Raw genomic sequence first — 26,287 nt, forward strand, 5'->3', positions numbered from 1 at the left:
AAATAATAAAATACTCGGAACAGCAACTGAAAGAAAATTACACAACTTATTAAACGTCCAACATATTCGTTTTAAATAACATACCTCTACAAACATTCAAGATATATATAGAGAAAGGATTCGCAAGAAATGCACCAACTCCAAACTATTTGGGTACTGAATATAGAACCAAACGGAAAAGTAAACCAACTAAATTTAATCCATGTGCCACTTCTACCGAAAAAATAAAAAATAAATAAAAACTTTAAATATCCCTAAAAGAACCAGCTGCTGCACAATATAGAGTTTCCCTTTGCCATGCTTTCCATTTAGTAATTGAAGAAGCCAGTACTGAGTTTGACAAACTTCAATAATAGAAAAACCAAGCCACAAGAAACCTGAAATTTATAGCAAGTGTCAAAAGTTTTCGACAACACCTGGTATGTTACAAGAATAAAGATTTCAGACGCATTTCCCTACCGCATATTTGAATAAAGAACTGCCACCCGTCAAACTGCTATTGTTTTCTCTCGGGTGACCACAGCATGAGCAGGTATATATACATACTACAAACATATATCAGAAAATTATTAATATCAAAGATTTCTGGATAAACACCCAAGATAAGTGAGACTTTAGGTCCATCTGGGGTTCCTTATAAGTTTAAAAATGCATCCATCACAAACTAAAAAATTAATGCAACAATATATAAAAATTTGTTTTCAGCGGGCATCCCCCATTCCGAAAAATTACTGGGCTGTTCATAGGGTCCAAATATAACAGCAGGCTCAGACTACAATACTGACATACATAAGTAGTTCACATCATACCTAAATACCAACAGTCCAAATACCAAATTGTTGTACTTCGTACACTACTACTTGAAACAAACTTTTGTCTGTAACAATCTAAAATTTGTATAATACCTTAAGCACAAGACAGAGTGTTTGTGAAACAGAAACAGCCCACACAAAGAAAGCCTATTAGTGTACAAGATCAGAAAACATTTTAAAAAAAAAAATTGCAACCTAAATGTAGATTCTTTGTGTCAACTGTCAAGCATAATTAAAATAATGCCAGAAAGGAAAAAACATCATTTGACGCCCTTTTCTGTAATTACCTATGTTATCATGAGAAGTAAAGCAGCCCAAAGTAATCCAGAGATGCTGAATCACAAAGGGCCAGAACGAAGGCCTGGAACACACAGTACCACCATCCACAACAGGAACAGAAGCAATAGTTAATTGTGACCATTTGAAAAGCTTCCACCTTCAAACTACTCATGTCCTTCACTGGTCAAACTTCATCTCTGTATATCTGTAGAATATCAAGTGGCAATGCCAAATTAGATAACCAGAAAGGGAAAATGTATACTGGAAATAGCTAAAATCTAGGTAGGAAATGCAACAAGAATGACTTGCCTTCGAGGTTTGTTTTGTCTTGGACCAAACTCGTCAGTTACAATCTCTGCAGAGGAATGAATAATAAGATAATCATACTACTTAAAGGCAATCCCATTGACAATTTACGATGGATCTAAATTTATTGATACCTTGTTTCTCAGAAGGAATCAAACCATTAGAAGTCTTGTTCACATTGTTTTCTTTGCTGCAGAATAATATTGAAAAAAAAATTATACAGAGTGATCAGAGATGATCCAGAACAAATTGACATTGTAACAAAAAAAAGATTATTGATCAAATTCTGGTCCAATGAAGTCTAGCTGTGATATACAAAGTATAAGTGGACTACATTAACTTTTTCTAAAATCTGGCACAAATTATAAACTCGCCATTTGCTGGACGACACAACACAAATGATACCCTTAAAAGTAAATAGGATCCACAATTCCACACCATTAAAATAAGATTTTCTGGATATTATTCCTCATATGTTAACATTATCAAACTCAATTAAATTTTGGGCCAGAAACAAACAAAACTTCAATGTAGAATTAAATTTGGCACTAACCCTCTTCAATACAATATTCACATAGTACTCAATAATGTTATAAGAATATGCAAAACGGACCAAAGCCTCAGAGTACTAGAATGTGTATTAAATACTATATAGTTTATCAGTTAAGTGATTAGACAATTATTCAATAAAAAGTTTTTCTAATATCTTTTTGTTATTAAAATTGCTACATTAAACTGTTCAACTCTGTTTAAAATAAGATGATTTGTTAAATATTCAAATAGGTCAAGCCCGCAAAACCAAAGGGGGATAAAACCCTAATCATAAATTGTTATACTCTTTCCGGCTTTCTTCCATATCATTTTAACAGCTGATATCTTACTTCTGTTATCTACAAATTTATCCAAAAACAGATAACCGACTTATAATAAAATTTCCCACTAAAACTGAAGAGAGCGGTAATTTTTCTAAATCTTAATTTATCAAGGCATCTTTTTTCACAAATAATTGCAGACATCTCCGTGAAGGCGGAAGGGCAACACCTTTAAGTCAGACCCTCATCTCTCAAACCTCAAAAGCTTTTTCACAAATGCTTTCGGTCCATATCCATACAATAGACTTTATTCTTAAAGCTCACCTCTTCAAAAGTATTTCCTATCAAACACCTCCTTTTGATTGATTAATTCATACAATACCCATTATAACCAACTAATGTTAACATCAAGTTGGTACCATCGCTTCCGCCGCCTCACACTTAATGCAATTTCTACAACATTGGTGCAGTGGTACTGTGGTACTGTGGTACTCAATTTGAAAGCAGGGGCTTACCGGAAAGGAAACTACATAAGCACGGTGTATCAGACTTCAGAGAAGCTAGGAAGCATGGGTGCGGGTGCGGGGATACGCGGTGCAGGGATACGGAAATTCGGCAAATTTAAAATATGGGGATTCGGGTGCGGCGGGATACGGCAAATATTAAAATATTAAAATATATTTTTATATAATATTATATTTTATTGGTATATATTATATAATTCAAGAGTTGCATATTAAATAAACAAAGCACTAAAATAAATATAAATTTGTAAATTTTTTATATACTCTCTGGCACATAACAAATAACTAATGATAACAACAGTAAGTAAATAAAGAAACAAGTATTAAAAAAAGTAAAATAAAATAAAATAATTCAAGTAGTCAATTACCCCATCAGGCCAAGTCATATTAACTTTCAAACAGTCAAACAACAGAAACCCGGCCCATATATACATACACGATACACACAGCCCATATATACATACACACAGACTACCACAAAGGCCCAAATCAATTGACACGTATTGACTCGAACAAGACGAAGATGAAGAGAACAGATTCGACGGTGAAGAGACGGCGGTGTTAGAGCTCAATTATTTCTCCTCTTAAACTTCAATCATCTCAAACCTCAAATTAAGGCTCCGGTAAGTGTAAGTCAACAAAAAAAATTACTGTCTCTGCCCTTCCCGCATCCCCTTCCCGCACCCCCAGCGAATCGAGTCAGTAAAATATGGGGACACGCCGGGTGGCGCACCCCGTACGTATGCAGCCGCACCGCCGCGCACCCCCGCACCGGAACGTATCTATCTAGTGCGCAGTACGTGGGGGTAGAGCCGCACCCCTGCTTTCCAGCAGAGAAGACAAAAAAAGTAAAAACAAATCACAGTAATGAGTGTTTAAGAACAGAGGGCATATTTAGGTGACACAAGGAAGTAGGAACTGTGCTCCTGCTAAATGTATTCCTACCCTTAGATACCAACTCAGGTTCATAAGGTTCGTTCTTTGCTGTTTATTCTCTACTCACCAGTTAACTAGATTCTATCTACATTGCTTGTTTACTTGTTTTCCAACCAATTGTGCACATAGATCACAATTTTTTAATTATAAAAAAGAAAAGCAAGTAGTATGGAAATTTTAAGATTACACAGTTAAAAATTAAACACTCTACCAACCTTGAAGCACCAGCCAGAGAAGATACTTGGCCAGAAGGACGAGAATGATAGGTACCATCAACAGAAAGATAGGGGGAATTATATGATGCGCCTAAAGCTCCTGCAGGCCCTGCCAAAACTGGAAGCCTGCATGTCACGAATAATAATATAAGAAACTGCTCCATAAATAATTATGAACCCAGAGAGTGAGATATAGAACATCAAAATTGAATGTGAATGATGATAAAAGTAATAATTAGCTGTGGGGAAGCTAATAATTTTCATGAACTGATAAGATAAATTTCAGATTCATAATTTGCTTTGACTTGCATGATATGATTAATTTAATGCAATTTCACGACTCATCTGACCAAATATTAAATAAGAAGATGTAGCAATGGCAAAATCAACTATCTGTTTGATTCTTAACATAGTAGTTACATCTACAAATTTAAACATAAGTGTCTAACTCTGCTTGTAAAAATACCATGTCATCTCAGAATTCCCGGACCCGGGATTATTCACATATCCCGGAAATGCCATACCAACAGCAGGAACCCCAATTCCACCAGGATGTTGACCACCGAATTGCATAACTGCAATTCATTCCCAAAAAGATAAGAGAGTTTAGTAAAACATATTAAGCACTAGTATATATAAAAGAATCTAGGGATTACTAAATTTAGTTTAGAATGATATGTCTACCAAGACAAGTACTATTGCTGACTCCATTCTACTAACAAATAATCAAAAACTTTATTTCAGAAGCAGTACAACCTGGTAAGAAAGTCGGCATTCCAGAAAAGTTACCATCTCCATGGCTGCTGGCCAAACCTCCAGAACCTCCAATAACCTGAGCCCCACCGTAGGAAAAAGAGCCCCTTCCGTTACCTTCAACACTCTTTCCTTTACCAATATTTGATTTCGTTGATTCCTGAGGAAATTTGGTTTCTCTAAATTCAAATGAATTAGTTGCGAGAGCTGAATCTGGTGACAAGGAAGCTTGGTTCCTCTGTCCTAACTGACGCCCAGAAGTTTGAATGGAACCCTGGCGTGTTTGAGTAGGAGCTTGCGAGCCAGTACGATGTTGAGATGAATTAGAGACTCTGTTAACTTGATTTTGAGGAGTTGACTGATAAGCCATCTTCTCCATAGGAGTTTGAACTCGGCCTTGAACTCTTGAATGAGGATATTGTGAAGAATTAGTCCATGAGGATACCGGGACCTGCAATTGTGAGCTAGTGAATGGCTTCCCGGTGTGTGTGGGGGCTGGATTGTTAATGTAGAGCTTGTTCATACCAACAACATCAGCTAAATTCTTCTCTGCAGACCTGGAAAAGCTCTCATCTGTAACAGATGACTGCAGGTTCTGGTGGAGTGGTGCAGCTGGACCATCCCTTTTCTGTGCCGCACTGTTTTCTTTCTTCGATGAAGCTGAGGGATAAAATGGAGGAGAGGCAGAATTTAGGCTGGAGGACAAATGTCTTTTGGCTGAAATTTGGTCAGATTCTACAGTCAATGGGCGTTCTGATACTTTTGCAGAAGTAGCATAGTGACCTCTTTCCACTGACTTCCCATGTCTATTAAGTTAGAAAAAAACACAAGTTATAATAATATCTCAATGGACAATGAATCACAAATGAAATGAAAAATGTTCAAACATTTCTACTCACTGTTTATTTTGTATTGGAACCTCATTCCAATAAGATTGATATCTTCTAGGGCCTCTACCTCTCACACCCTTAGGCACATTGTTCGGGTTCTTGGGTGCACTGTTCACATTCTTGGGGGAATTGCTCTGCAGCCGACTGTTCTGGTTGTTGGGCGCATTGTTCTGATTGCTATTGTTAAAAGTTTTAGGCCTGCTACCTCGTGCATAGCCACGTTCTTCTCCTTGGATTTTTCCACGGCCACGATTACGCCCTCTAGATGCCTTTCTGCCCTGTGAAAATACACAGAGTATCTTAGAACATTGTAATACAAATCTTCTAATCTCTAAACATATGTTAAGAAGGAAGACAACACCACCACTCACCTCTCCATAGTGCCTTTCTTGAGTACTCATCTCCTCGAACTTGTCATGTCCCCATTTTCTATCATCCTTTGATTCCCACAAATTTCTTCCACCAAGGTTCCGCCTAACAAACATGTGAAACAAATCAAAATCCAGACCAGCAGTAACATTATATGTAAAACAACTTGAATACAACTATATTGCATAACATCACCAACATTCTGACACAAAAGCCTTTGCATAAAATAATTATAGGTAAATCAAAGATAGGAATCCGCTACGACATCCTCAAATGTAATAGATGCAAAATACCAAGGAATTAACTAAATAATAAATAATTTCCTTGGTTGTTTCAAAGTTACAGTCTGAAGGAAAGAGTCAAAGCTTAAAGCAACCCTATTAGATAATAAACAGTTGAGAATACAAAATTAAAACCCTATTAGATACTCCCTCCGTCCCACTGTGATGTTTACGTTCACTATTTGCATGTATTTCGAGACTTCTATAAAGTATAGTTTCATAATGTTTTAAAAAAAAATTGAATAAAAGTTTAAACATAAAACTTTTATTCAGAAAAAAAAATTTAAAAATATAATGGAATTATACTTTAAACGAGTATTGAAAAACGTGCCAAAAAGTAATGTAAAGAATCCAGTGGGACCGAGGGAGTAACAAACAGTTGAGAATAAACAAAAATTACAACTATCTAATGCCTTGATCCCAAGTTTTAATGGAACTACTATAAAAATTCTAATTGGTTACATTAACATAGGCAGCTACTACCATCTACCATACTGTATGTAAATATATCAGGAAACATATTAATGAGAGTCCACATCTCGATTCGCCGTGCACTGAATTCTCCATTTTATACTTTATATGGAAATTAAAGTTCTCCGCTCCAAACATTAAATAAGCTAGTCGTATTTACAAATTAGGGCACCTAAGAATCTATTGTATTCCCAAGTCTAAGTCCACCACATTTGGTCTAAAGGTCCACCTCTTATAAAAATTGTTAAATATCAGCTACCATTATGTTTCTTAGTCATTAAACGAGGTAAAAATGGTGTCAGTTTATATACAAGGCAAAAAAGTCGTTGTTCAATATATACTAAAAAAACTGTTTAAATCATGGTATTCAACCTAGTTAATGGAAATGAAATTTCAACACAAAATTGTATAAGAATCTCTATCCCGTTAACCAGATTGAAACCCCGTCCAGCCAGCACCTATGAGTTTATGTTAGTCAACAATCTCCATAAAAATAGGGTAATTAACAAGAAGAATCCAATAGAATCGACGTCACAACCGAAAATTGCATAAGAATCTCATTCCCATGAACTAGGTTGAAATCCCATTATTCATAGACACCTACTACTTTGTGTTAGTCAACAGTCTCCATATAGATAAGGCAATTAAACCGAATCTAGGTTATTATTACTATTCCTGCAGGACTTCTAAAACAAAAGATCAAACGTATCCTAAACAATTTTCACTAAATATAAACATTTAGTTACTAAATGTATACCTAAATCCAGCTATAGCAATATCACCATAAAAACAAAAGCATGCATCAAATTCTATATACATACATTTAACAAAACCCTATATATCATCACAATTCACAACTAAATTCCTAAACAATACCTATGTCGACCGCCACCACGACCACCAGACCCATCACGAAACCGATCATCATGCATATAAAAAGCACCAGCAGTCGGCACAGCAAACGGCTCATTCTCCTTCTTCTCAATCTTCTCCTCACCAACAACCTCCTCCCCTTTCTCCCCCGAAAACTCCTCACCGCCGTCTTCCACACCTCCAACAACCTTGACCTCACTCTCTCTCTCCTCCACTTCCACCTCCTCATCTCTCTCCACCTCCTCTTCATCAAACTCATCACTCTCATCATCATACTCCTCCACAGCACCTTCAGATTCACTCTCCGACACTCTCTCCACTCTCTCTCTCATCTCTCTCCCATCTCTCTCCCTCTCTCTCAAATCTCTCCCATCTCTCTCCACTCTCTCTCCGATCTCTCCCAAATCTCTCCCATCTTCTTCGTCCTCATCGTCACTCGCTTCTCTCCGACGAGCAATCAACGACATCTTAGAGTCCTCCGGATCACTCTCGTACTCCAATTCATCTTCAACAACACTCGCCATCAAGCTATAATAACAAACCCTAGTTTCTAGAGCGAGAAAGTGAAGTTAAAGCTTTAAATTAATTGATCAGAGAGAAGAACCCTAGATGGTTTAGTTCTGGATTAGGAACACGAGAGAATTATATATAGATATATCTCCATTATCATAAATAAAAAAGAAAATAAAATTAATATGTTGACGTTACCTATTTTATACGCACAAAAGTCTATTGGGCCGATTTTAAATCGGGCTTTGAAAAATCCTTTAATTTTAACTGGATCGAGATCTGCAGACTTTTGAGAAATAAATGAGTACACGGGTCATGTTGGATTTTTTCCTACATTTTAAATTATTAATTACATTTTATCGAACTCAGTTAATTTTGAATTTTTTCCTTAGCTAAAAATGTGTCAAAGATATTATATATAAATATTATAAAGATTGTGTAAAAAATTAATCCACTCATTCCTGTTAGCTAAAATTTTAGTCAACATCCATATATTGGCTATATTTATGGAACATGTATAAACCTGTAGTTAAATCTACATTATACTAAAATAAATAAAGTACAGTTAAGTGCCTACATCATCAAATCTTATGTGTCAAATTCTTATTAATTTTACCGATGTCATCTCCCACTAACAATTCCTTCCTCATTTAATTTACCTTAAATCTTTTTTTCTCTCTTTCATTTATTATCTTCACTAATTCTCTCTCTTACCGTTTCTCATTCTCTTTCTTTCTCATTTTTATATTCTTAAATTAATAATTTTTAATAGTTTAATTTTCTTCAGTAATATTATCTTATTCAAAAATAATTTTAGTTACACAAATATTAATTATTATATTTTTTGTATTTAATAAAAAGTTGATAATCATTATTTGTACTTTGTGTAATATCATTTTTTAAGTTTTTATGTTTATATTTTATTCTATTCTCATTAGTATGTAACAAAAATATTGAATTAATATATATTATTCAAATTAAGCTATTTCAAAATATTTTTAAGAAAAATAATTATAATATAACCGGCATCGGCCCCGGAACTAACATAATCTACTTAACATATCGAAATTATGCATTATATTATAATTACTTAAAATGATAAAAATGTACTATTTTTTAAAATATAGTCAATCATTATATTCAACTCAACGGGAGTAAATGGGCTAACATGTTCGATAAATTTTACATAATTACTATTTTATATCATTTTAGCCAACCATTTTTGCCAACACCATTGGAGATGCTATTGTAATATATCAATCTACCACACACTTAACTAATCATAAAATCATGGCAAAGAAATTCTAATCAGTAAATTAAATTATTTAGGAACTCAGGTTTTCTAATTTCATGTTATCACATTAAATTACCGGTTCTCTTGCAACCTCGGCATTTAGCTGTTTAGCAATTATATTTATCGAGTTCATATTATATCATAAATTTTCAAAAAATTATAATAATTGAAAACCATTAAATTTGATTTTAGAGAAACATGTTCCCGCATACCTCTTGTTAAGAAACCGTCACTCTAAAATCTCAACATGTTCGATTCGATCAAGGCCTTTAGCAGTATCTGATCTGCACCTGCCTGTCCACCACTCAATTGACTAATATGTGCTACTGCTTTAGTTAGGTTTAGTGGACCTAAAGGCATACTGTCTTAACTTATTTGCAGATCAGAAACTGTGAAAGAGTACAAGTATTACATGTCTGTATGGATGCATATGGCTGCAGTAAATAGATTCATAGTTATGAAAATGGTGATGTTCTTCTTGATTGTTCTGAACTTGGCTGTTGCTGTCAATTGCAGTCAGAATTCTCCGGCAACATGTTCAGTTAAGTGCACTCTTCGATGTCTTCTCAGACGTCCTCTATGTGTTGCGCGATGCCTTAAACACTGTCAAAATCGCGCCCTCTTCAGCTGCGCATTTGATTGTGCTAATTTGACATGCATCGAGTTTGCTGCAGGCATGTGTTTGTGTTTATTTTGTTTTGGATCTACTTCTTACCGTCTATAATATTTACTAGCTGATAACCCGTGCAATGCATGAAATTATGACGACCAAACATGTTAACTTCATTACCATGTGCTAATTATATATAGGATATATTTTTATGATGATGATCAGTTCTTTATCTTACAGATGTTACTAAGTTACAAGTGTGTACAGAATCTTGCTTTGAGAACTGTGGAAACAAGAACTGAATGGTGAAAAAGTCCTGATACACAAATCGGAAAGCACGCTTGTGGCAGAGATCATGTCACAAGCTCACACTTTCCCGGAGGTTCAAAGTTGGTGGAAAATCACGTGACCGTGAGTATTTAAATTCTTGCAAACGACTATTAAAAAAAATGTAATATAGATGCTTGGTGGAATCTTGCACTTCAATCCATCTTGAATGCATGTAATTGACTGTTATGAAATTGAAAATTAAAAAAAAATGATGTTGAGAGGTCATATCAAGTTCGCAAAAATCTAAATTCTAGTCCTGTATAGCATGTGAAAAATTATTTGAAAGTGCCGTGAAAATCAGTTAATTAGTACTCGAAAACCAAATACTGGCGAAATCAAATTTAACCGAGCGCTACTTGAACGAGTTACTTAGATGTTAAAAACCTCTGTTATAAAAATCGGCCTTTTTAAAAAATCGTCAATAAATCGGTCAAAAATATTTATCCGATTTTACCGGTTTCCGATAAATCGTCGATAAATCATCCGATTTTTTAAAATAGTTGGATAAGATTCAGCAAGTCATCACTTCAAACAAGAAAACTGAGGAAGTGTGACAGCCAACATATAGACTTTATCCTAATATATCTGATTGTTGTAAACAGAACTGAAGAAGCCAGTCAGAAACAACTAGCTGCTTCCTGTCATCCTCTTCCCCCCTTGTTGATAGCATTTGTTAATTTGTTATAAATTACTACTACTGCTAATATTGTCTAACTTGACCCGTGAAAAGCCAACTGGCTAGCCTGGATGAGACAAAACAATAGCTGCATGTGATTTTTACAATCATACGTGAGTCCTGGTCCCTGACAAGCGATTGCCAGAACCATCCGTTCGCAAAAAAAAAAATCGCACATAAGTTAAACAAGATAAATTGATGTGAATGCGGAGGCCACATCAGTTTGTTTGCGCTTAATTTTTTAGTTACAGGGTTCTGTCTATCCATAAAAAATTTCGCGGAAAGATGGTTTGCCAACAATTGATTGTTGTGGATCAGCGCCCCGCGTCCATCATAAATAGATCACAATGAACCTACATTCTTTCTATATAAGCATTCCTCTAGCTTCCAACTGTATACATTACACTGGAGTTCAAAACAATTCAAATACTTATTTGAAGCTCGAATTGAGTACAGATCAATGGAGGGAATGAAATTTAGATCAATGGTTGTAGCAATGGTAGTGGCAGCTGCTCTGCTAGTTCCGGGACAAGCCGATCCGGGTTCATTCAAGGACTGTTACATAAAATGCTATGTGTTTTGCATAATTGAGCCCTCTCAGACTCTTTGTTCCTGCACTACTCAGTGCTTCAAAAACTGCATTCTTCCAGGTTACAGTACTTCGGTTACTGTCCAACGCAACGATGATCGTGTTAGTAACGCTAATCAGAACTACGCCTTCTGTAAGCTCGGTTGCGCCTCCTCGTGCTCTAACATCAGCACCAACAAAAATCCCAGTAAGTTTATGTTCTTGTCGTTGCCAATGATTATGCAGTCACAATATTCATATATTTAATAAGAGCATTAAAGTGCGTGTCAAGCCCCCGTCCCCCGGTCTAAAGAATTGAAGGGGACGGAGTAGTATTTATTGTCATTAGTTATCACTTTACCTACATAGGCACATAGCTATTTTTGCATATCGGAATGGTTAACCTCGTGTTCTCAACGCCTGTTTTTGTTCATCGGAATGGCTAACCTCGTGTTCTCAACGCCTGTTTTTGTTCATCGGAATGGCTAACCTCGTGTTCTCAACGCCTGTTTTTGTTCACCGCGCAGTTGCCCTGCCTGCATATTACTAAAACTAGGCCCTCATTACATGCTATAACTTGTTTTGAATGTTGATGTGTTATCAGATGGAGATAATATGGAAAAATGCGTTGGATCTTGCTCTCAGAAGTGCGACAACACCTACTCATCAAATGCATCATCTCCTTGATCTATTTCCGGGGGCTTCACTCTTCTATACTAGAACTTGTTCTCTATTCAATTCACATTATTCTACGCTTCAATGTTTCATCTAGTCTATGTGATGTTCATGTCTCTCAGATTTAGATTTATCCGTAATCAATTATATCGATCAAACAAACAAATGGTTGGTATACTCCCCCGTCTCAATAGATCGTTAACATTTTCCTAATTGAATGTACCAAATAGGGTATTTTCACTACTACTACTGGCCCCATCAAAATATTAACAATTGAATGAGGATGGGAATATCTTTAACACTTCTTTATTGCTTTTGAATATTAAAGTAGAGAATCTAATAATGTGATAACAGTAAAGAATAATAATTTTGTAGCTCCATGCGACCACCCGTGAATTGCTAAAAGATTAAAACAGCATTATAGTTAGAGCGGACAATCGGGTCGTGTACTTTCGTGTCGTGTAATTTCGTGTACGTAAACATGAAACTCATATCCGACCCGAAATGATTTCGTGTACCCATATGTGATGTGTTATATATATTAATTTATAAATATATTTATCTTGTGTAATTTCGTGTACTTTCGTGTACCTAAATTGAAATCCATATCCGACACTAAATCTATCGTGTAATTTCGTGTTCGTGTACATTCGTGTTTCGTGTACCAAAAATTAAAACTCATATCCGTATTTTTCGTGTCGTGTTCACGTGTCGTGTGCCAAATTGCCCGCTCTAATTATAGTTTATGGATAGCTGGGAGAAAATGCTCACCTGCAGTTAACCAGATGGACCCAAGAACTTCACGAGAAGATTACAGTGTAATCCTGTTTGCGAACATTGAACCATTTTACCCAGATTGCAACATTCACTGTCATGTTTGTCCAAAGAGTAGTGTACAAGATTCCGACAGCATGATCGGGATAAGGTCCTAAGCTGACACATAAGTAGAAGATGAGTAAACTTTGTTTTCAGAGTATGAAGCAAGAACCAAATTTTAGAAATAAAGTCTTTATTGATAAAAGAGCATGTATAGCAAATAAACAAAGATTCTTAACATAATCTATTCCGTTTCCTTTTCAGCATTGAATGACGTAAATTGTGTAAACACCTACAATATTTCCAATCTTCACTATGTAACAAAAGAAATTAATACAGGAAAAGCACAACTTTCTGCTTACCTCGGTACATATAATCAAACAACCGACTAGCATATAATGCAATTTTAACATTCCTATAGGTAATACTGGCCACAGGCGTGCTTCACCTATCCAAAGATGATGATAGCAGCGATAAAACACATTCCTACAAACTGACTCTACATTATATAATACAAGTTAACTGATGACTAGTGTTGAAAGTACTCTATAGTATATGCTACTCTGACAAAATCCGACGTGCTGCAAACCACTCTACTGAAAATAACAAGTCATCCCACAGCATTTTTGGCTATACTCGGAGAAACCTGTATAAATGACATACATGATGATGGTTAAGCTTTATAACTGAAGAAACATAAGGCAAGTTAAGAAATGTTACAAGACTACTAGAAACTGGTAAAGAAGAAAACAAGGACTACATTCCTAAAACCAAAGTTTGACGGTAAGCCGGATATTACAAAACAAGTACAGCTTAACCCGTATCCAAAGATCCAGTGGAGAAGCAGAAGATATATATGATATATTAACCCAATATATTCATTACAAGGTTCATGGGACCCCCAAAAGTTCTTATAACATAAGTCATTTCATACAGATAATACATAAAGGAATATATTATTCATATTGCTGAGCAAGTACAGGGAGTCGGTGATAATATCAGCTTATTTTGACGAAATACAATCTCACCTTGTGAATATATGTACTACAGCAGGAACCACCTGCCTTGACTGAAGCTAGCGGTAGAAGCACTGTGGAACCGTTATAAGCGAGAGAAACCAGAGTTAGACAATAGTGAAACATCTCAACCGAAGTTTTTTTATCATTTAATGGTAGGGAAGTAATGGATAATACGCTGCTTATAGCAATGGGATGTAGAAATGTCAGTCAGTGTTAAGATCCAAGAGACATAATGTTTACCAGCAAAAACTAGAAAGGGTTGTCACACTAGCCTGACAAATTGCTTTAGGATGACGGATTTCCTGTCGTATCCCACTCTTCATCAGCTTCATTACCATTGACAAGTACTGTGCTATCTGTAGAGTCAGCATCCACCACAGCAGCCACATCTTGACCCTCTTGCATATCTTCTTGCCTCTTTCCGTTCTGTTCTGTGAGCTGGTCAACCTTATAAGCAAAAAAACAGGCTTCAGTAATAACCTTGAACTGAAGAAACTATCAGGAATCGAAATGAAAAACAATGAAACAAAGAAAGCTACTTGGTTTCAAGTATAACGTGAGAAAATGACAGACCATTCTCCACCCCATTTTGTTCCAAAATTAAATTTATCCTTCATCAAGGACCATCAAATGGCGTGGCATTCCAAGTTTGGCCTATCATTCTGAATTAAATTTCAATACAACACATGGAAAAAGAATTTGTAACAAGACTCAAAGCAGTTGATTTTCCTACCCTACTGCTCCCACGTGAGATTTTATGATTCAAAGCTCTAAGTAGTAATTCGTAAACAAAATCTTCTGGGAACAGCTAAAGTACATGAAAGCAAAATATTGATAATAATTAACAATAAAAGCATTGATCTCTTCCTAATAGTTACAATCAACCTTGAGCCGGCCTTTAAAATTCACAACTGGGGCCTGAGAAACACTAGTAAGGGGCACAACAGCAGTGGTACATGATCCCTCTTAGCGTCTCTATAATTTCAGCCAAGCACCTAGACAGTTTGAACATTTTTTTACATGAAGTATGAAAATGATTCACTTAAACTATATGAGACTAAGGGGACGAATGAAGCAATCTAAGTTTTGGCCAGACTTCATGCCCAAGGATATATATAAACCAACCATAGTAGGTCCAAAACATGAGCTAGATGCACAGCATTGAGAGATTTGGTACATTAACATTCCCTGGACCCTGATATGAGAGACACACAAGATATAATTATAAGTGTGCATCTTCAGTATACCTCATAATCCGAGCCTCCATTCTCAAGTGATTGCTCTTCGTCCATTTGCATGTTTCTAAAAGCTTCCACAAGATTGGCATTGGATCTGTTGCTGAGATTCAAATACTCTGCTGCTGGAGGATAATTACTTCTGCAAACCAATTAGGTTAATGCACATGTATGCCTCATTCGATTGTCATAATAACAAATATTTGGCTTTTTAATACTGTTAATATATTTATCAAACAGAGAAGCATGTAAAAAATATAGCAATAACAAATTGAAAGAGGTGGTACTTCAATCATCAGCAATAAAGCAAGGGAGAATGGGCTATACCTTGTCTCTGCAACTTTTGATTCAACACCAAGTGCAACTTGCCAGTCCTCAAATAGGTTGGGATACTCCTCAGGATCAGCCAAAGACTCTGCAGCTTTCTGGTTAACCTGATGTTTACAGCTTAGCAGGTCAAAATCACAATTCTTTTTGCAGCATAGACTCAAATACAAGGGGCATACAAAAAATAGACGTTGCAAGACATGCTGCTTAATATATCAAAAAAAATATATTATTTTGATATTTTTGCCAATTATATTAAAAGCATATTTATTTAGGTGCACCCCATGCTTTAATGTGAGCAGCACCCACAAACAAGACAAAGTACAGAGATCTTGCCAATGCAAGTTTTTTTTAAAAGCATTACCAGGCGAATGATGCAGGTGTGTTTGGATCAGGCTTGTATGCAACATTAGGCTTGCAGCAATACTTTGTATATAATGTTTTTGGTTTTCACTTTTAATAAACATTTGAGGATATGTCTGTTATACAAAAGAGAAAAAGTATACCAAAAATATTGTGCAAGATACTTATTTCACATGCCTAGTTTCGCATACCAAATACCAACCATTTAATTTTAAGAGGGAGTATTGAAGACTGATTTAGGTCCATACTATACAAAGTAAAAAGTGATACAGCAAGGTATATGTTCAGACTAGTGGTAATTTTGTTAACGATACTCCTGCAGCACATGTATAAACTTCCCTTCTGTTTCTTGTTTTTGGACTTTTACCAAAACGCGCATAGTGAAAAAAATATAATAAATATAGAATTCAGATCTATCACTCTGCATGCAGGCAGGCACGAAACACCAATACAGGTACATCAGCCAGTTCCCCGAAAGCTCTAGACATAGGTTCAGAAAGAGACCACTTATTTACTCGCTCATGGAGCAACACTTGCATCCATGATCGATCTGGAAAAAGTTTGATCAAGAAGTGAGTATGGATATAGACAAGATATGGAAAGAAACCTTATTGAGATCTTTCCTCCAAAGTGCAACTATTTCTGAAACCTTGCTTGGTAAATAAGATCTTGCCATTAAAGCAGCCTCTGGTATTCGGTTGCTGCAAAGAGAATACGTCCAAGATGAGCAGTCTCACAAGAGCACAATGTATATCATGGATCATTTATGCCTACCTGTCAATTAACAGTTGCAGGCACTCTTCAACTTTACCCAACATAAATAGACAAAGGAACGCAACATTGTTTCTCCCGTGTTCTTTAGCAAGTGATGCAAGTTTTAAGATTTCCTCAGCATCTCCTAAAGAAGAGTACAGTAGTAACAATCCACTGAAGTCCTTTGCATGCTTTAAACACTCCTCAGCCATCTCCAACTGTAGCAATTGAAATGGCAAGTGTCAATATATGGAATGATAGATAGAGTACACAGCTAGAGTTAGTGAGACAAATCTATAATTGAACAGAAAATTTTTAGACGTCATTCTTTTGTTATTAACAAAAGAAATAACAAAAGAAAAAGGTCATATAACAGTGAAGTCGCTTGTGCAGGGTGGTTCTGAGAACAAGAAAAAACAAGGTAAGGATCTCGTAAGACCATATAGGAGGCTTGGTTACTTTCAATCAAGTGAATGAAAAAAAATGAGAAAACAAATAAACAACCTACTGAGAGTAGCAAATGCACTCCATCTTAGATATACATAGTATCCACTCCAAAATTTAACTAAAATAAAGCACCCCCAAGTTGAAAAATTAGGATATACCATTCCAGTGGACATAGCTAATGCACCCAACTGCTTCCACTTAGACTCACTCTGTGCTACACCAGCAATTTCCTGCAGAGTGCAGACGACATAAATTGGTAATCAAAAGTATTCACACAAGTTCATAACATGACCAATTCATTAAGCAAATATGGTATAGTTGTTTGTTGTTTGGTACTTTGGTTAACCATCAAAAGAATAATGACCGTTAGATTTTCAATAAATAAATGAGAACCATTAGATCTAATTCTAGAGAATATTCTATTACTCTATTAAAAACCTAAGGTTCGAATCCCGTCAACAACATATCAAAATTAAGAATATATATTATTAATTCTAAACAATACATGTCACTAATGAAACTTATATTAAATTAAAATTAAAATAATTATTAAGAAAGGCGATTATACAATAAAATAATTATAACATAAAGAAAATTTATAAATATTAAAAGAAACTCGTGCATTGCACTGGTTATTAGCTAGTAGTATATAAATTCTGAGCTTACACTTGACAACATTACCTGAGCAATCTCTAGCTTTCCGAGCTGTATAGCTAGCTCAAACCTGTAGTCGGGGTCTGTGGCAACAATTAGAGCATCTTCTATCATCCCACGTGATTCCAGGAAACGAGCCACGCTAAACAGGAAATTGCATTTCATAAACTTTAAGTGATTCTTTAGGAAAAAAGAAAGAAGTCCACTCAAACCACTTGTGAATAACAGTTACACCAGAAATACCATGTTGGAAAGAATAAAAGAAAAATAAAACTAAGAGTTGGAGATCTAACTTTGACGATACCAGAATAAAAGAAAAGAGTACATTGTGTTGTTTTAATCATGAAGTTCAACTCTCCCTAAATATATACCATTCAGATACTATTACACACAAACAAACAAATATTATCATTTGTTCTCGTACTTCCTGGGAATACAAAATTTAGCACCTTTGATTCACTTCAAATTCGAAAATGCAACTCTATGAGGAAAAATGTCTTCTTAGCGGGGCAGGCACACTTGTCCAGTCTATTATTACAACAAATATACACTCTAATCACACTGTTCAAAAGTTCACACAAAATATACCTATTAAGCTGATCCCTTGGGATAGAGGATAAAATCTGATTTGCTCGTTCCAGGTCATCACGCATCACAAGTGTCTTGTACTCAATCAAGCTGAGAAGCAAGGTGTAACCGATCACACTGCATAGGTTTTTGAAAAGTGGCTGGTTAGCAAATATTATACAGAAAAAGATAGCAGTCGATGCTTACAGCATAGCTGTCAAAACTCACTTGAACTCTTTGTCGATAAGATACACCCTGCTTTGACTGGCAAGATAGCCTAACAAGTACATGGGTCGATCCAGATGAAACATTGTTGTTACCTGTAAATTAAATTTCAATGGGGTTTTCATATGATTTTTTTACATAAAAGAGATATATAATCAGTAAAATTTCAAGCTTATTTTATGCCCTACCTCACCACCAACACAGTAATTAAGCCTCCACGAGGAGTTATTGTATATGAAACAATCTCCAACCCAAATTCCAGTTCTGACCCGTTCATTTATCTCATACAGAAGCTCAAATGCATCTTCTACCCCTTGTTCGTCTGCTGATTTTCCACTCTCTAGATGTGCATAAACTACATCACGCTGCAAATTTTAGAATAGAGTAGACCTATCATACTTATGTAACAAGATAAGATAAAATGAAGGGGTAGACAAAATCTGATACAAGTTGAAACTAGCAGGAAGATAAATGATGATCCTCACGTTGTACTTCAAAATGTAGAATGATGCATCACTGGAAATAGCCACTAGGTCCCCACTTTCTGCCCAGTAGAGATTCTTGCAAAGGTTCATTTCAGAACAGGAAATAAATCAGAGCAGCCCAGATTGATTATCATAACCACTATGAAAAAACAGAGATGTTTGAAAAGTAGCCATTGCTTACTTTGACAGTGACATCGATACGTCGTATCAACCTGCATTCAGCCCAGTCATAAAAGCAAATAAAATCATTTGAGCACATTGCCAGTAAGGCCCCCCCATATATATGCTCCGCAGAAAATGTTGGACGGATGCTCTTCCTTTCCTGAAAAAAATATACCTCGTCGTAATTACAATCTCACAATTATGTGATATACGAAAAACTCTTTCATATACACGATCATAGATTTTTAATGACGAAATCATTCACTAGTTTAAAACAAAACAGTTCAAGATAAAATGTAAATAAATTGACTAAATTGCAAACCTGAAAATTTTTACTGAAGATTTTAATTTTCGTCGTACTTTCCCTGGCAGCATATTCTCCATCAGTAGACCAAACAATCTCCAGGGCAGAACCAAATGATCTGTTTCGCCAGGCCAGTGCTGTATATATGATATATTCACCATCTCCGCAAACCACAACAAATCTTCCACTGGGGTTATGCTTCAAACTCTGGGTAACAGACGATTCAAGTCATTGAATTGGAGCACAATTTGAGGGTACTGGAACATACTATTAGCATTTGTCATGTTGTCAATATATGTGCTATACTAACGATAGAAATTAGATTCATCCCTTTCCATTTGCGATATGAAATGACATTGAGCAAATTAAGTTGAAAAGAAGCTCTGGAAAATTAAAAGTGACATTCTTTAGATGCCTTGAGAAGTTCTCAGTTCATTTAGCCACACATTGTATTCAAAGAAATACAAGGGAAAAAACAACTTGGTAATCAAATTAAAAATTTAAAGAAAGTATCCTATTAGATGAATGCTAACTCACTTGTGGGTAAAGATCACAGGTACCCAACTCTCTAACTGCCAACTGCAATCTTTCTCCATCAGTACCCTAACAAACCAAGTAAACAGTACAAAAATATTAAATACAAGCTGATTTAAAATAACCATTTTTTGTGAGTTGAACCCATAAAACGAAGAAAAGATGCCGAGCAAAGCAAACCTCATAATCCGCTCCCACATTTCTAATATTAACAGTTTGAATTTCATTATGCTTAGCCCATATTACTTTTCCACTGTTGTCCATACTAGCAACGGGTTCCTCTCGGCCAATTTTAACCATGATGGTTCCTTCGTCATACCCAATTATAACCCTGAAAGCACAGCAAAAAAGACAATATTTTGCAGGAGAATGAGCACCAAGTCGCTAAAAAACCAAGATACTTAAAATTCTAACATACTACTTTAACAACAGAATACTTAAGTTCCCTTCGAACAAACTATTAAAAATGAAAATACTGTCACAAGCTTCTTATACGGTTTTGTGGAGTTGCGACATTTTTAGCTACCACGTCTCCACCCACATATTTTAAAGCTGTGCAACAGACATCATGCACAATTGTAAGATTATTCTACATTCTCCCACTTATTTAGTTCTCTTAACATACATAGGTTCAAAAAAAACCATGTTGTCATCAGGATCACGTAGAGATATAGACCTATATGGCCCTGGCCAGTAAATGGTCCTCTAAGAGTTTCTGAAATATATTTTAGGGGTTACCAATGCCTCGGTTGGTCTTATACATATAACACTATGACCTGCTACCAAATAAAGAACTGGTATAGCTAAATGATAGTGTTTTAACAAATATGCTAGATACCCGGATTATAGAAGCCACTACTTCATACTACACACCAGTAAAATATCTGAGCATATAGGTGTGAAATTCTACTGACCTTCTAGAACCTTTCATGTATCCAATAGCCCAAACTCTTTCAAGGCCATAGTTTAGGGTATTCTCAAGCCTGAAAGAGAGAATTTCATCATAAATGGATGATTATATTACTTATAGAAACCTTCTAGCCAGAAAAATCGAAATAGAGATGAGAACACCATCCTTCATGTTGTAGGAAAAACTAGAAAGTTGACATCGCTATAACTATAGAACAAGTAGGTGAATAAAATATATCTATAGTGAAGCTCAAATCGTTCAACTCTAATTTCTAATGCTTGTAACCAAAGAATCAGGGAACTAAAAATATATACATACATATTACAACATAGTACACACACGCGCGCGCACTTATATCATAAAAAACCTTGCATACTCAAAAGTACTGGTCAAAATACATTACATGGCAGGTGCCTATACATTTTAACTTCTTTTTTTATTCCTCACGGTGTGGTGTCTGTCATGGATTGTCTGTCATGCTCATCAGTCACACGTTATTATTTTGCAGAGAGCATATGAATGATACATAGCTGCATCAAAACGCAAAAGTACATGAAGTCCAGAAAACACTTCCATGTTATCTCCCATAACCAAGTTTCATCTCAATCCCAGACAGATAAATGATAACAAATTTATTATGAATGCACTTACCTATATGTTGTTGAATGCCATATACGGACAGTACCATCCTCAGAACCGGTTATTATAATCGGAAGTTCAGGATGAAAACATACTGCGGAAATATTGTGTGCGTGGCCTTCTAGAGTCTGGACACAACTTTTGGTCTGGTAATCCCATACCTGTTTAATAGGAGTTCAGTCACGAACTTCCACATTACACACTTTAATATAGGAAAAAGAGGGGTGGGAGAAAACCTTGGCAGTGTGATCATCAGATCCAGTGATAAGGTAAGGTTTATCACCACCAGTGAAATAATCAACACAGTTGACACCTTTCAGATGAGCATCTAATGTGAAGTTTGGATCAGGAGAACCAAGATTCCATATCTACGCAAGAAGACATCATCGACATTTGAAAGTCAGCTTATCAAAGATATTTATATTTGGTAAATGATAATGTCATAACATAAAGTCATTACAATACCTTTATAGTACGATCAAGGGATGCACTGGCAAAAGTATTGGTGTCCTTCGGATTAATTGTCACTTGCATGACATAATGGGAATGACCCTCAAAAATTTGAGTACAAATCCAGCCCTTCTCCCAGTCCCACAGCTTTATAAGCATGTCATCCGCTGAAGAAAGTACACAAGGAAGAGTAGGATGAACAGCCACACACCTGATGTAATCTGTGTGTGCCTCAAAGACTTTAACTTTATCCATGGTATTATAATTGTATACACGGATATACATGTCATCTGCTCCAGCAACAACCCATTGCTTGCGTGGTATGAATTTAGCCGACCTAACTGCAGAGATAAATGAGTAGCTGTTATTGTCATTGGTCATATGAGATGGAATGCAGATCGAGAAGGAATGCGGATATTGTCATATATTGCACTTGCAAATTATGCACCTGGTAAATCCGTCACTTCAAAAGATTTTGCCAATGTCTGCAACAGAAAAATGAGGGTTTATTTTCTATAACACTAATAATCTACTAATGTGCAAGGACTTAAATACACAACATATAATTGCTGTTCAAACATCTGAAAGACATTGAACTAAAAAAAGTTCGAAGAAAAAAACCGTGTTTGCTCCATATTTGGCATAAACTCTTGGTAGCTACCATAAATAATTCACCCCATACCTGAGATTGATAGTTCCATATGCAAACGGTACCCGTGTATAAACTTGTTAGGATCCTGTTACGCCAACAGTGAACACACAGGATGTAAGTAAACCAAACAGCATTAGCTGTTTTCTAACTCTTTACATAAACATATCTCATCTTTAACTAGCTGTCGTTATTGTTTCGGTATTGGCCCTTTTTCCGCAATCTAGAAAACTTTGCCCAAAATACCACATTTTTAAAGAGGTGGGCCCTTTTAACACATTGGACTCCTACAGTCCTACCCAGAAAAAAACTAATAAATAAAACTCTGCTGATACTCATGTAAAGAATGCATAATAACTAAATACACATTTGTAATACCTATACCTCAAATAATTTTCTTTTTCTTTTAATGTGCATGTTCAGGATGCATATAGTTTGTGAAATATTAGGGCAGTTCGTAAATGGCACGAGGTGAGATGTTTCTCCATGATGTGCAACATGCAACATACATCTCCGTGGTGTGCTACACATAGCAAACATATATGTGATGAGTAACAACCCATGCCTCTGAATTTTTCTTACGAGTGTTTGTACATAGCATGGTGGTGTCGATTTACTCACATGTGCTGCTGCACCCGATGCGACCCGCCTACCTTTTTTCTTATGCATTCTTATGGTGTGTATATAAAGTAGTAAAAGAAGACTCTTTCCTTTATTGTGTTATGTTCCAAAGTAGTTCAAAACATGGTCTAGTTGCTCGATTTCTCAATTCTTTTCTTTAACTAGAGCTTAAAGACTATGAGGGCGTTTTGTTGGGATGATTTGAGAGGGGTTGACAGGAATGGGAATTCATTAACCAAGTACTAGTGTTTAGATTAGTTTTTAAACACTTGGAATAAGAATCTGATACCAACTTGCTGTTTATCTGAAACCCAACTTAACACCGAGATTCATATATATGTCCCGTCACTTCATTCACTGCATCTCTCTCCCTCTTTTTCCTTTTGCCACAATCTGAGATTTTATTCTTTCTCGATCCCTATCATCAAAATTTCAACACCGATAATTAACTTTCCCTATGTCACCACATGTAATGTGGATGTGTATACATATGCGATTCATTTCTTCAGTTGCAATTTGCAACTGGGTTTGTCCATGATATTTATATATAAACTCATCTTCTTGAACTACAATTTAGGTTGTTTATCGATTTATTATCCATATGCGAAGGTATGTAACGTGTTGTCTTGTTTTGTGGTGTGTTTCACAAAATTTTACTTATCGCATGCCAATGCCCAGTTAAAAGTTCAGTGAGAATTATTAATACAACACAATGGTTGCCTTCGATCTACATTTCTACTATATAATTAAAATTAATAAATTAAAATTTAAAACTAAACATTGAGATTCTTAATCAAGTTCGGTATATAATTATTTGCATAAAAAAAATATTTGTACTAATAATCTACATTTCTACTAAAAAATCTTAATTCTTAATTAACTAATGGACACAAGGTTTTGTATTTTTTAGTAAAGTAATTATCATTCCTGCATCGACCAAACATCATCGAAAACTTCGATCCCATCCCTATTTACCCCCATAAACATTCCGGCATTGCCACTAATATCCAACCTTCCCGTATAACTCCATAAACACAACTAAATTCCAACAATCACAATGTAAAAACCACACGCATTTACAACGAAAACGAAAAAGTAGTGAATTACTAACCATGGCTCAGTCGGATGCAAATCGACAGATTTAACCCTGTCTGACCTATTAGCAAGCTTTCTCTGAATCACCACAACAACAAAAACTCAACATCATTGCTCACAATAATAAACAAACTCTCCCATAATCAAAAACAATTTTAATATATCAAATTCATACTCAAATACCTTAATTTCAAGTCTGAGAGGCTGTTAATAAAAAACCAACAACAAACAAATATAGTTAGAAGTATGATAAAATAGTAAACAAGAAAAAAAAAAGAGAACTGGTTAATTAAAAAAATATGAACTGACCATTTTGATGACACTGAGTTGAGAGATTAAAGTTGCAGATTCTAATTAAAAGCACGAATTTAATTTTCAGAGTTTATGTATGTATGTATGTATGTATTTATGTATGTATCGCTGCTACATAGAGAGGAGCGGAACAGAACACATAACACTGTACGTGAAGTGCGAGAGCGACCGGACTGTCTTACGTTTTCTGTGTTAGTGTGTTGTGTGGGCCACTTGTTTGGTTGTGTACTTATATTTTTCATTTGTTTGGAATTTTATTCTTTGCAATTTAAAAATTGGCCTTAATGCTAAGTACCACAAAGAAATTTTTAAGTTTGCATGTGAATTGTAATTACAGGTTTTAAATTTAAAAAAATAAATTGTATTACTAAAAATTTATTTTTCAATCATATAAATCCCTGAGTACATATTTAAGAGTATTTTTCTCTCAAATATTTTGAAAATTTAATGAAGTTCGACTGAGAAAAAATACACAAAATATATCATTTTTGGACTTCAACCTCCCACAATACCACATACGCGAGTATCGCCCAAAATACTCACAAAATACCCATTTAAGGAATGGTATTCGAGTTTATAAAAATTAAAAAAGAATACGCATGTTGAACATGCGTATTCATTTTTGTTTTCCAATGGAATAAGCATGTTCAACATGCGCATTCACCAGAAAATAAAAGTGAATGCTCATGTTGGACATGCGTACTCTTTAATAATTTTTAAAAATTCGAATATCTAATCATCCAGATGCGCGTTCCGTTGACATTTTGGACTGAATCTCTAGTCAGTAAGTATTTTGAGCATTTGACTCTCAAATTAGGGGTATTTTGATTTTTTAACCTTCAAGTAATTAATCTTTAATAATTTGTTTCTTACCGAAAATTTATCAATTTTATATCTTGTCATTTGTATTATAAATTTAAATGTGGCAATTGATCTATATCTATTTCTCACTCATTAATCTAAATCTCCCTCAATTGATAAATAAACTCGTCTTTTTACAATTTAATTTAAAAATAAATAAATATTTTCATTACACATTTATTCATAATTTTTAATAATAGAAGTCATTGAATTTGTCTTGAATAAGGGTAGTTGTATGATTTACAAGATAATTACAATTTAAGTATAAATTTTTGGGGTTTATTTATCAATTCTCTAAAAATATTGAAAATTTAAATGGAGTTCGAGTGATTAATTTTTAAATATTTGTTTTGCACCGAAAATTTATCAGTTTTATATTTTGTCGTTTGTAATCTTTTGAATAAGATTTTATTCAATTTTTTTTAAAAAAAATCGAACTTCGGTTTAAAAGATATTGTGTCTGGGATTAAATATGAATCGATATAATGATTTTGGAAGACTAAACTAAACAAAGAAAAAAATTAAAATTTCGACTATAAATTTGTAAAAATTGGAAAAGGTAAGAAGAACAGTGTTATGGATTAAAAATTAAGGTTAATAATTGCTGTATTTATTACTAAGGAACGTGAGTTTCGAGGCTCGATTTGACTGCTCTTGTGTTTCGTGACTCGGTCT

At 35.1% G+C, this 26,287-nt stretch overlaps 3 protein-coding genes and 1 long non-coding RNA gene across 7 annotated transcripts; 2 read left to right on the forward strand and 2 right to left on the reverse strand.

Annotated features, from left to right (window-relative positions):
• Positions 1-27: 27 nt before the first annotated feature.
• On the reverse strand, positions 28-8,184 carry LOC141720407 (protein MLN51 homolog). 2 transcript variants are annotated; one of them, XM_074522803.1, is made up of 11 exons: positions 7,525-8,184; positions 5,899-6,001; positions 5,537-5,805; positions 4,641-5,443; positions 4,351-4,459; positions 3,885-4,010; positions 1,532-1,587; positions 1,401-1,446; positions 1,100-1,296; positions 460-545; positions 28-377 (listed from the first exon to the last, which is right to left on the reverse strand). In XM_074522803.1, the coding sequence occupies exons 1-9, from the start codon at positions 8,043-8,045 to the stop codon at positions 1,269-1,271; spliced, it is 2,061 nt and encodes a 686-aa protein (XP_074378904.1). In that variant the 5' UTR covers positions 8,046-8,184; the 3' UTR covers positions 28-377; positions 460-545; positions 1,100-1,268. The 2 variants fall into 2 exon arrangements, with proteins under 2 accessions (XP_074378904.1, XP_074378905.1); XM_074522804.1 differs by lacking the exon at positions 460-545.
• Positions 8,185-9,650: 1,466 nt separating this feature from the next.
• On the forward strand, positions 9,651-10,490 carry LOC141716944 (uncharacterized). The gene is made up of 2 exons (XR_012573452.1): positions 9,651-9,999; positions 10,176-10,490. It is a non-coding gene; the product is annotated as an uncharacterized LOC141716944 (long non-coding RNA).
• Positions 10,491-11,324: 834 nt separating this feature from the next.
• Positions 11,325-12,356, forward strand: LOC141719116 (thionin-like protein 2). The gene is made up of 2 exons (XM_074521499.1): positions 11,325-11,717; positions 12,114-12,356. The coding sequence occupies exons 1-2, from the start codon at positions 11,402-11,404 to the stop codon at positions 12,194-12,196; spliced, it is 399 nt and encodes a 132-aa protein (XP_074377600.1). The 5' UTR covers positions 11,325-11,401; the 3' UTR covers positions 12,197-12,356.
• Positions 12,357-13,192: 836 nt separating this feature from the next.
• LOC141720408 (coatomer subunit beta'-2) lies at positions 13,193-24,935 on the reverse strand. Of its 3 annotated transcripts, none has more exons than XM_074522806.1 (26): positions 24,749-24,935; positions 24,623-24,643; positions 24,456-24,517; positions 22,757-22,811; positions 22,523-22,559; positions 22,090-22,415; positions 21,861-21,992; positions 21,637-21,785; positions 20,990-21,058; positions 20,256-20,406; positions 20,079-20,144; positions 19,560-19,748; positions 19,257-19,397; positions 19,076-19,150; positions 18,779-18,955; positions 18,594-18,685; positions 18,387-18,503; positions 17,826-17,940; positions 17,303-17,374; positions 16,719-16,915; positions 16,552-16,645; positions 15,582-15,688; positions 15,267-15,396; positions 14,292-14,466; positions 14,029-14,090; positions 13,193-13,646 (listed from the first exon to the last, which is right to left on the reverse strand). In XM_074522806.1, the coding sequence occupies exons 1-24, from the start codon at positions 24,749-24,751 to the stop codon at positions 14,305-14,307; spliced, it is 2,739 nt and encodes a 912-aa protein (XP_074378907.1). In that variant the 5' UTR covers positions 24,752-24,935; the 3' UTR covers positions 13,193-13,646; positions 14,029-14,090; positions 14,292-14,304. The 3 variants fall into 3 exon arrangements, with proteins under 3 accessions (XP_074378907.1, XP_074378906.1, XP_074378908.1); XM_074522805.1 differs by having other exon boundaries at positions 14,260-14,466; XM_074522807.1 differs by lacking the exons at positions 22,757-22,811; positions 24,456-24,517; positions 24,623-24,643; positions 24,749-24,935 and having other exon boundaries at positions 14,260-14,466; positions 22,090-22,241; positions 22,358-22,415; positions 22,523-22,540.
• Between the last annotated feature and the right edge of the window lie 1,352 nt (positions 24,936-26,287).

Source organism: Apium graveolens, chromosome 4 (genome assembly GCF_009905375.1).
Source record: "Apium graveolens cultivar Ventura chromosome 4, ASM990537v1, whole genome shotgun sequence".
Taxonomy (NCBI): domain Eukaryota; kingdom Viridiplantae; phylum Streptophyta; class Magnoliopsida; order Apiales; family Apiaceae; genus Apium; species Apium graveolens.

Excerpts from the sequence above, each read along its gene's own strand:
- LOC141720407 (XM_074522804.1), bottom strand. The coding sequence starts at position 8,045 with ATGGCGAGTGTTGTTGAAGATGAATTGGAGTACGAGAGTGATCCGGAG. Across the intron at positions 5,444-5,536 it reads GTTCCAATACAAAATAAACA|ACATGGGAAGTCAGTGGAAA; the intron begins GTGAGTAGAAAT and ends CTAACTTAATAG. Across the intron at positions 4,011-4,350 it reads GGGAATTCTGAGATGACATG|GCTTCCAGTTTTGGCAGGGC; the intron begins GTATTTTTACAA and ends CGTGACATGCAG.
- LOC141719116 (XM_074521499.1), top strand. The coding sequence starts at position 11,402 with ATGGAGGGAATGAAATTTAGATCAATGGTTGTAGCAATGGTAGTGGCA. Across the intron at positions 11,718-12,113 it reads CAGCACCAACAAAAATCCCA|ATGGAGATAATATGGAAAAA; the intron begins GTAAGTTTATGT and ends ATGTGTTATCAG.
- LOC141720408 (XM_074522806.1), bottom strand. Across the intron at positions 19,398-19,559 it reads TCTTCAGTAAAAATTTTCAG|GAAAGGAAGAGCATCCGTCC; the intron begins GTTTGCAATTTA and ends TATTTTTTTCAG. Across the intron at positions 18,504-18,593 it reads CTTATCGACAAAGAGTTCAA|TGTGATCGGTTACACCTTGC; the intron begins GTGAGTTTTGAC and ends AAACCTATGCAG.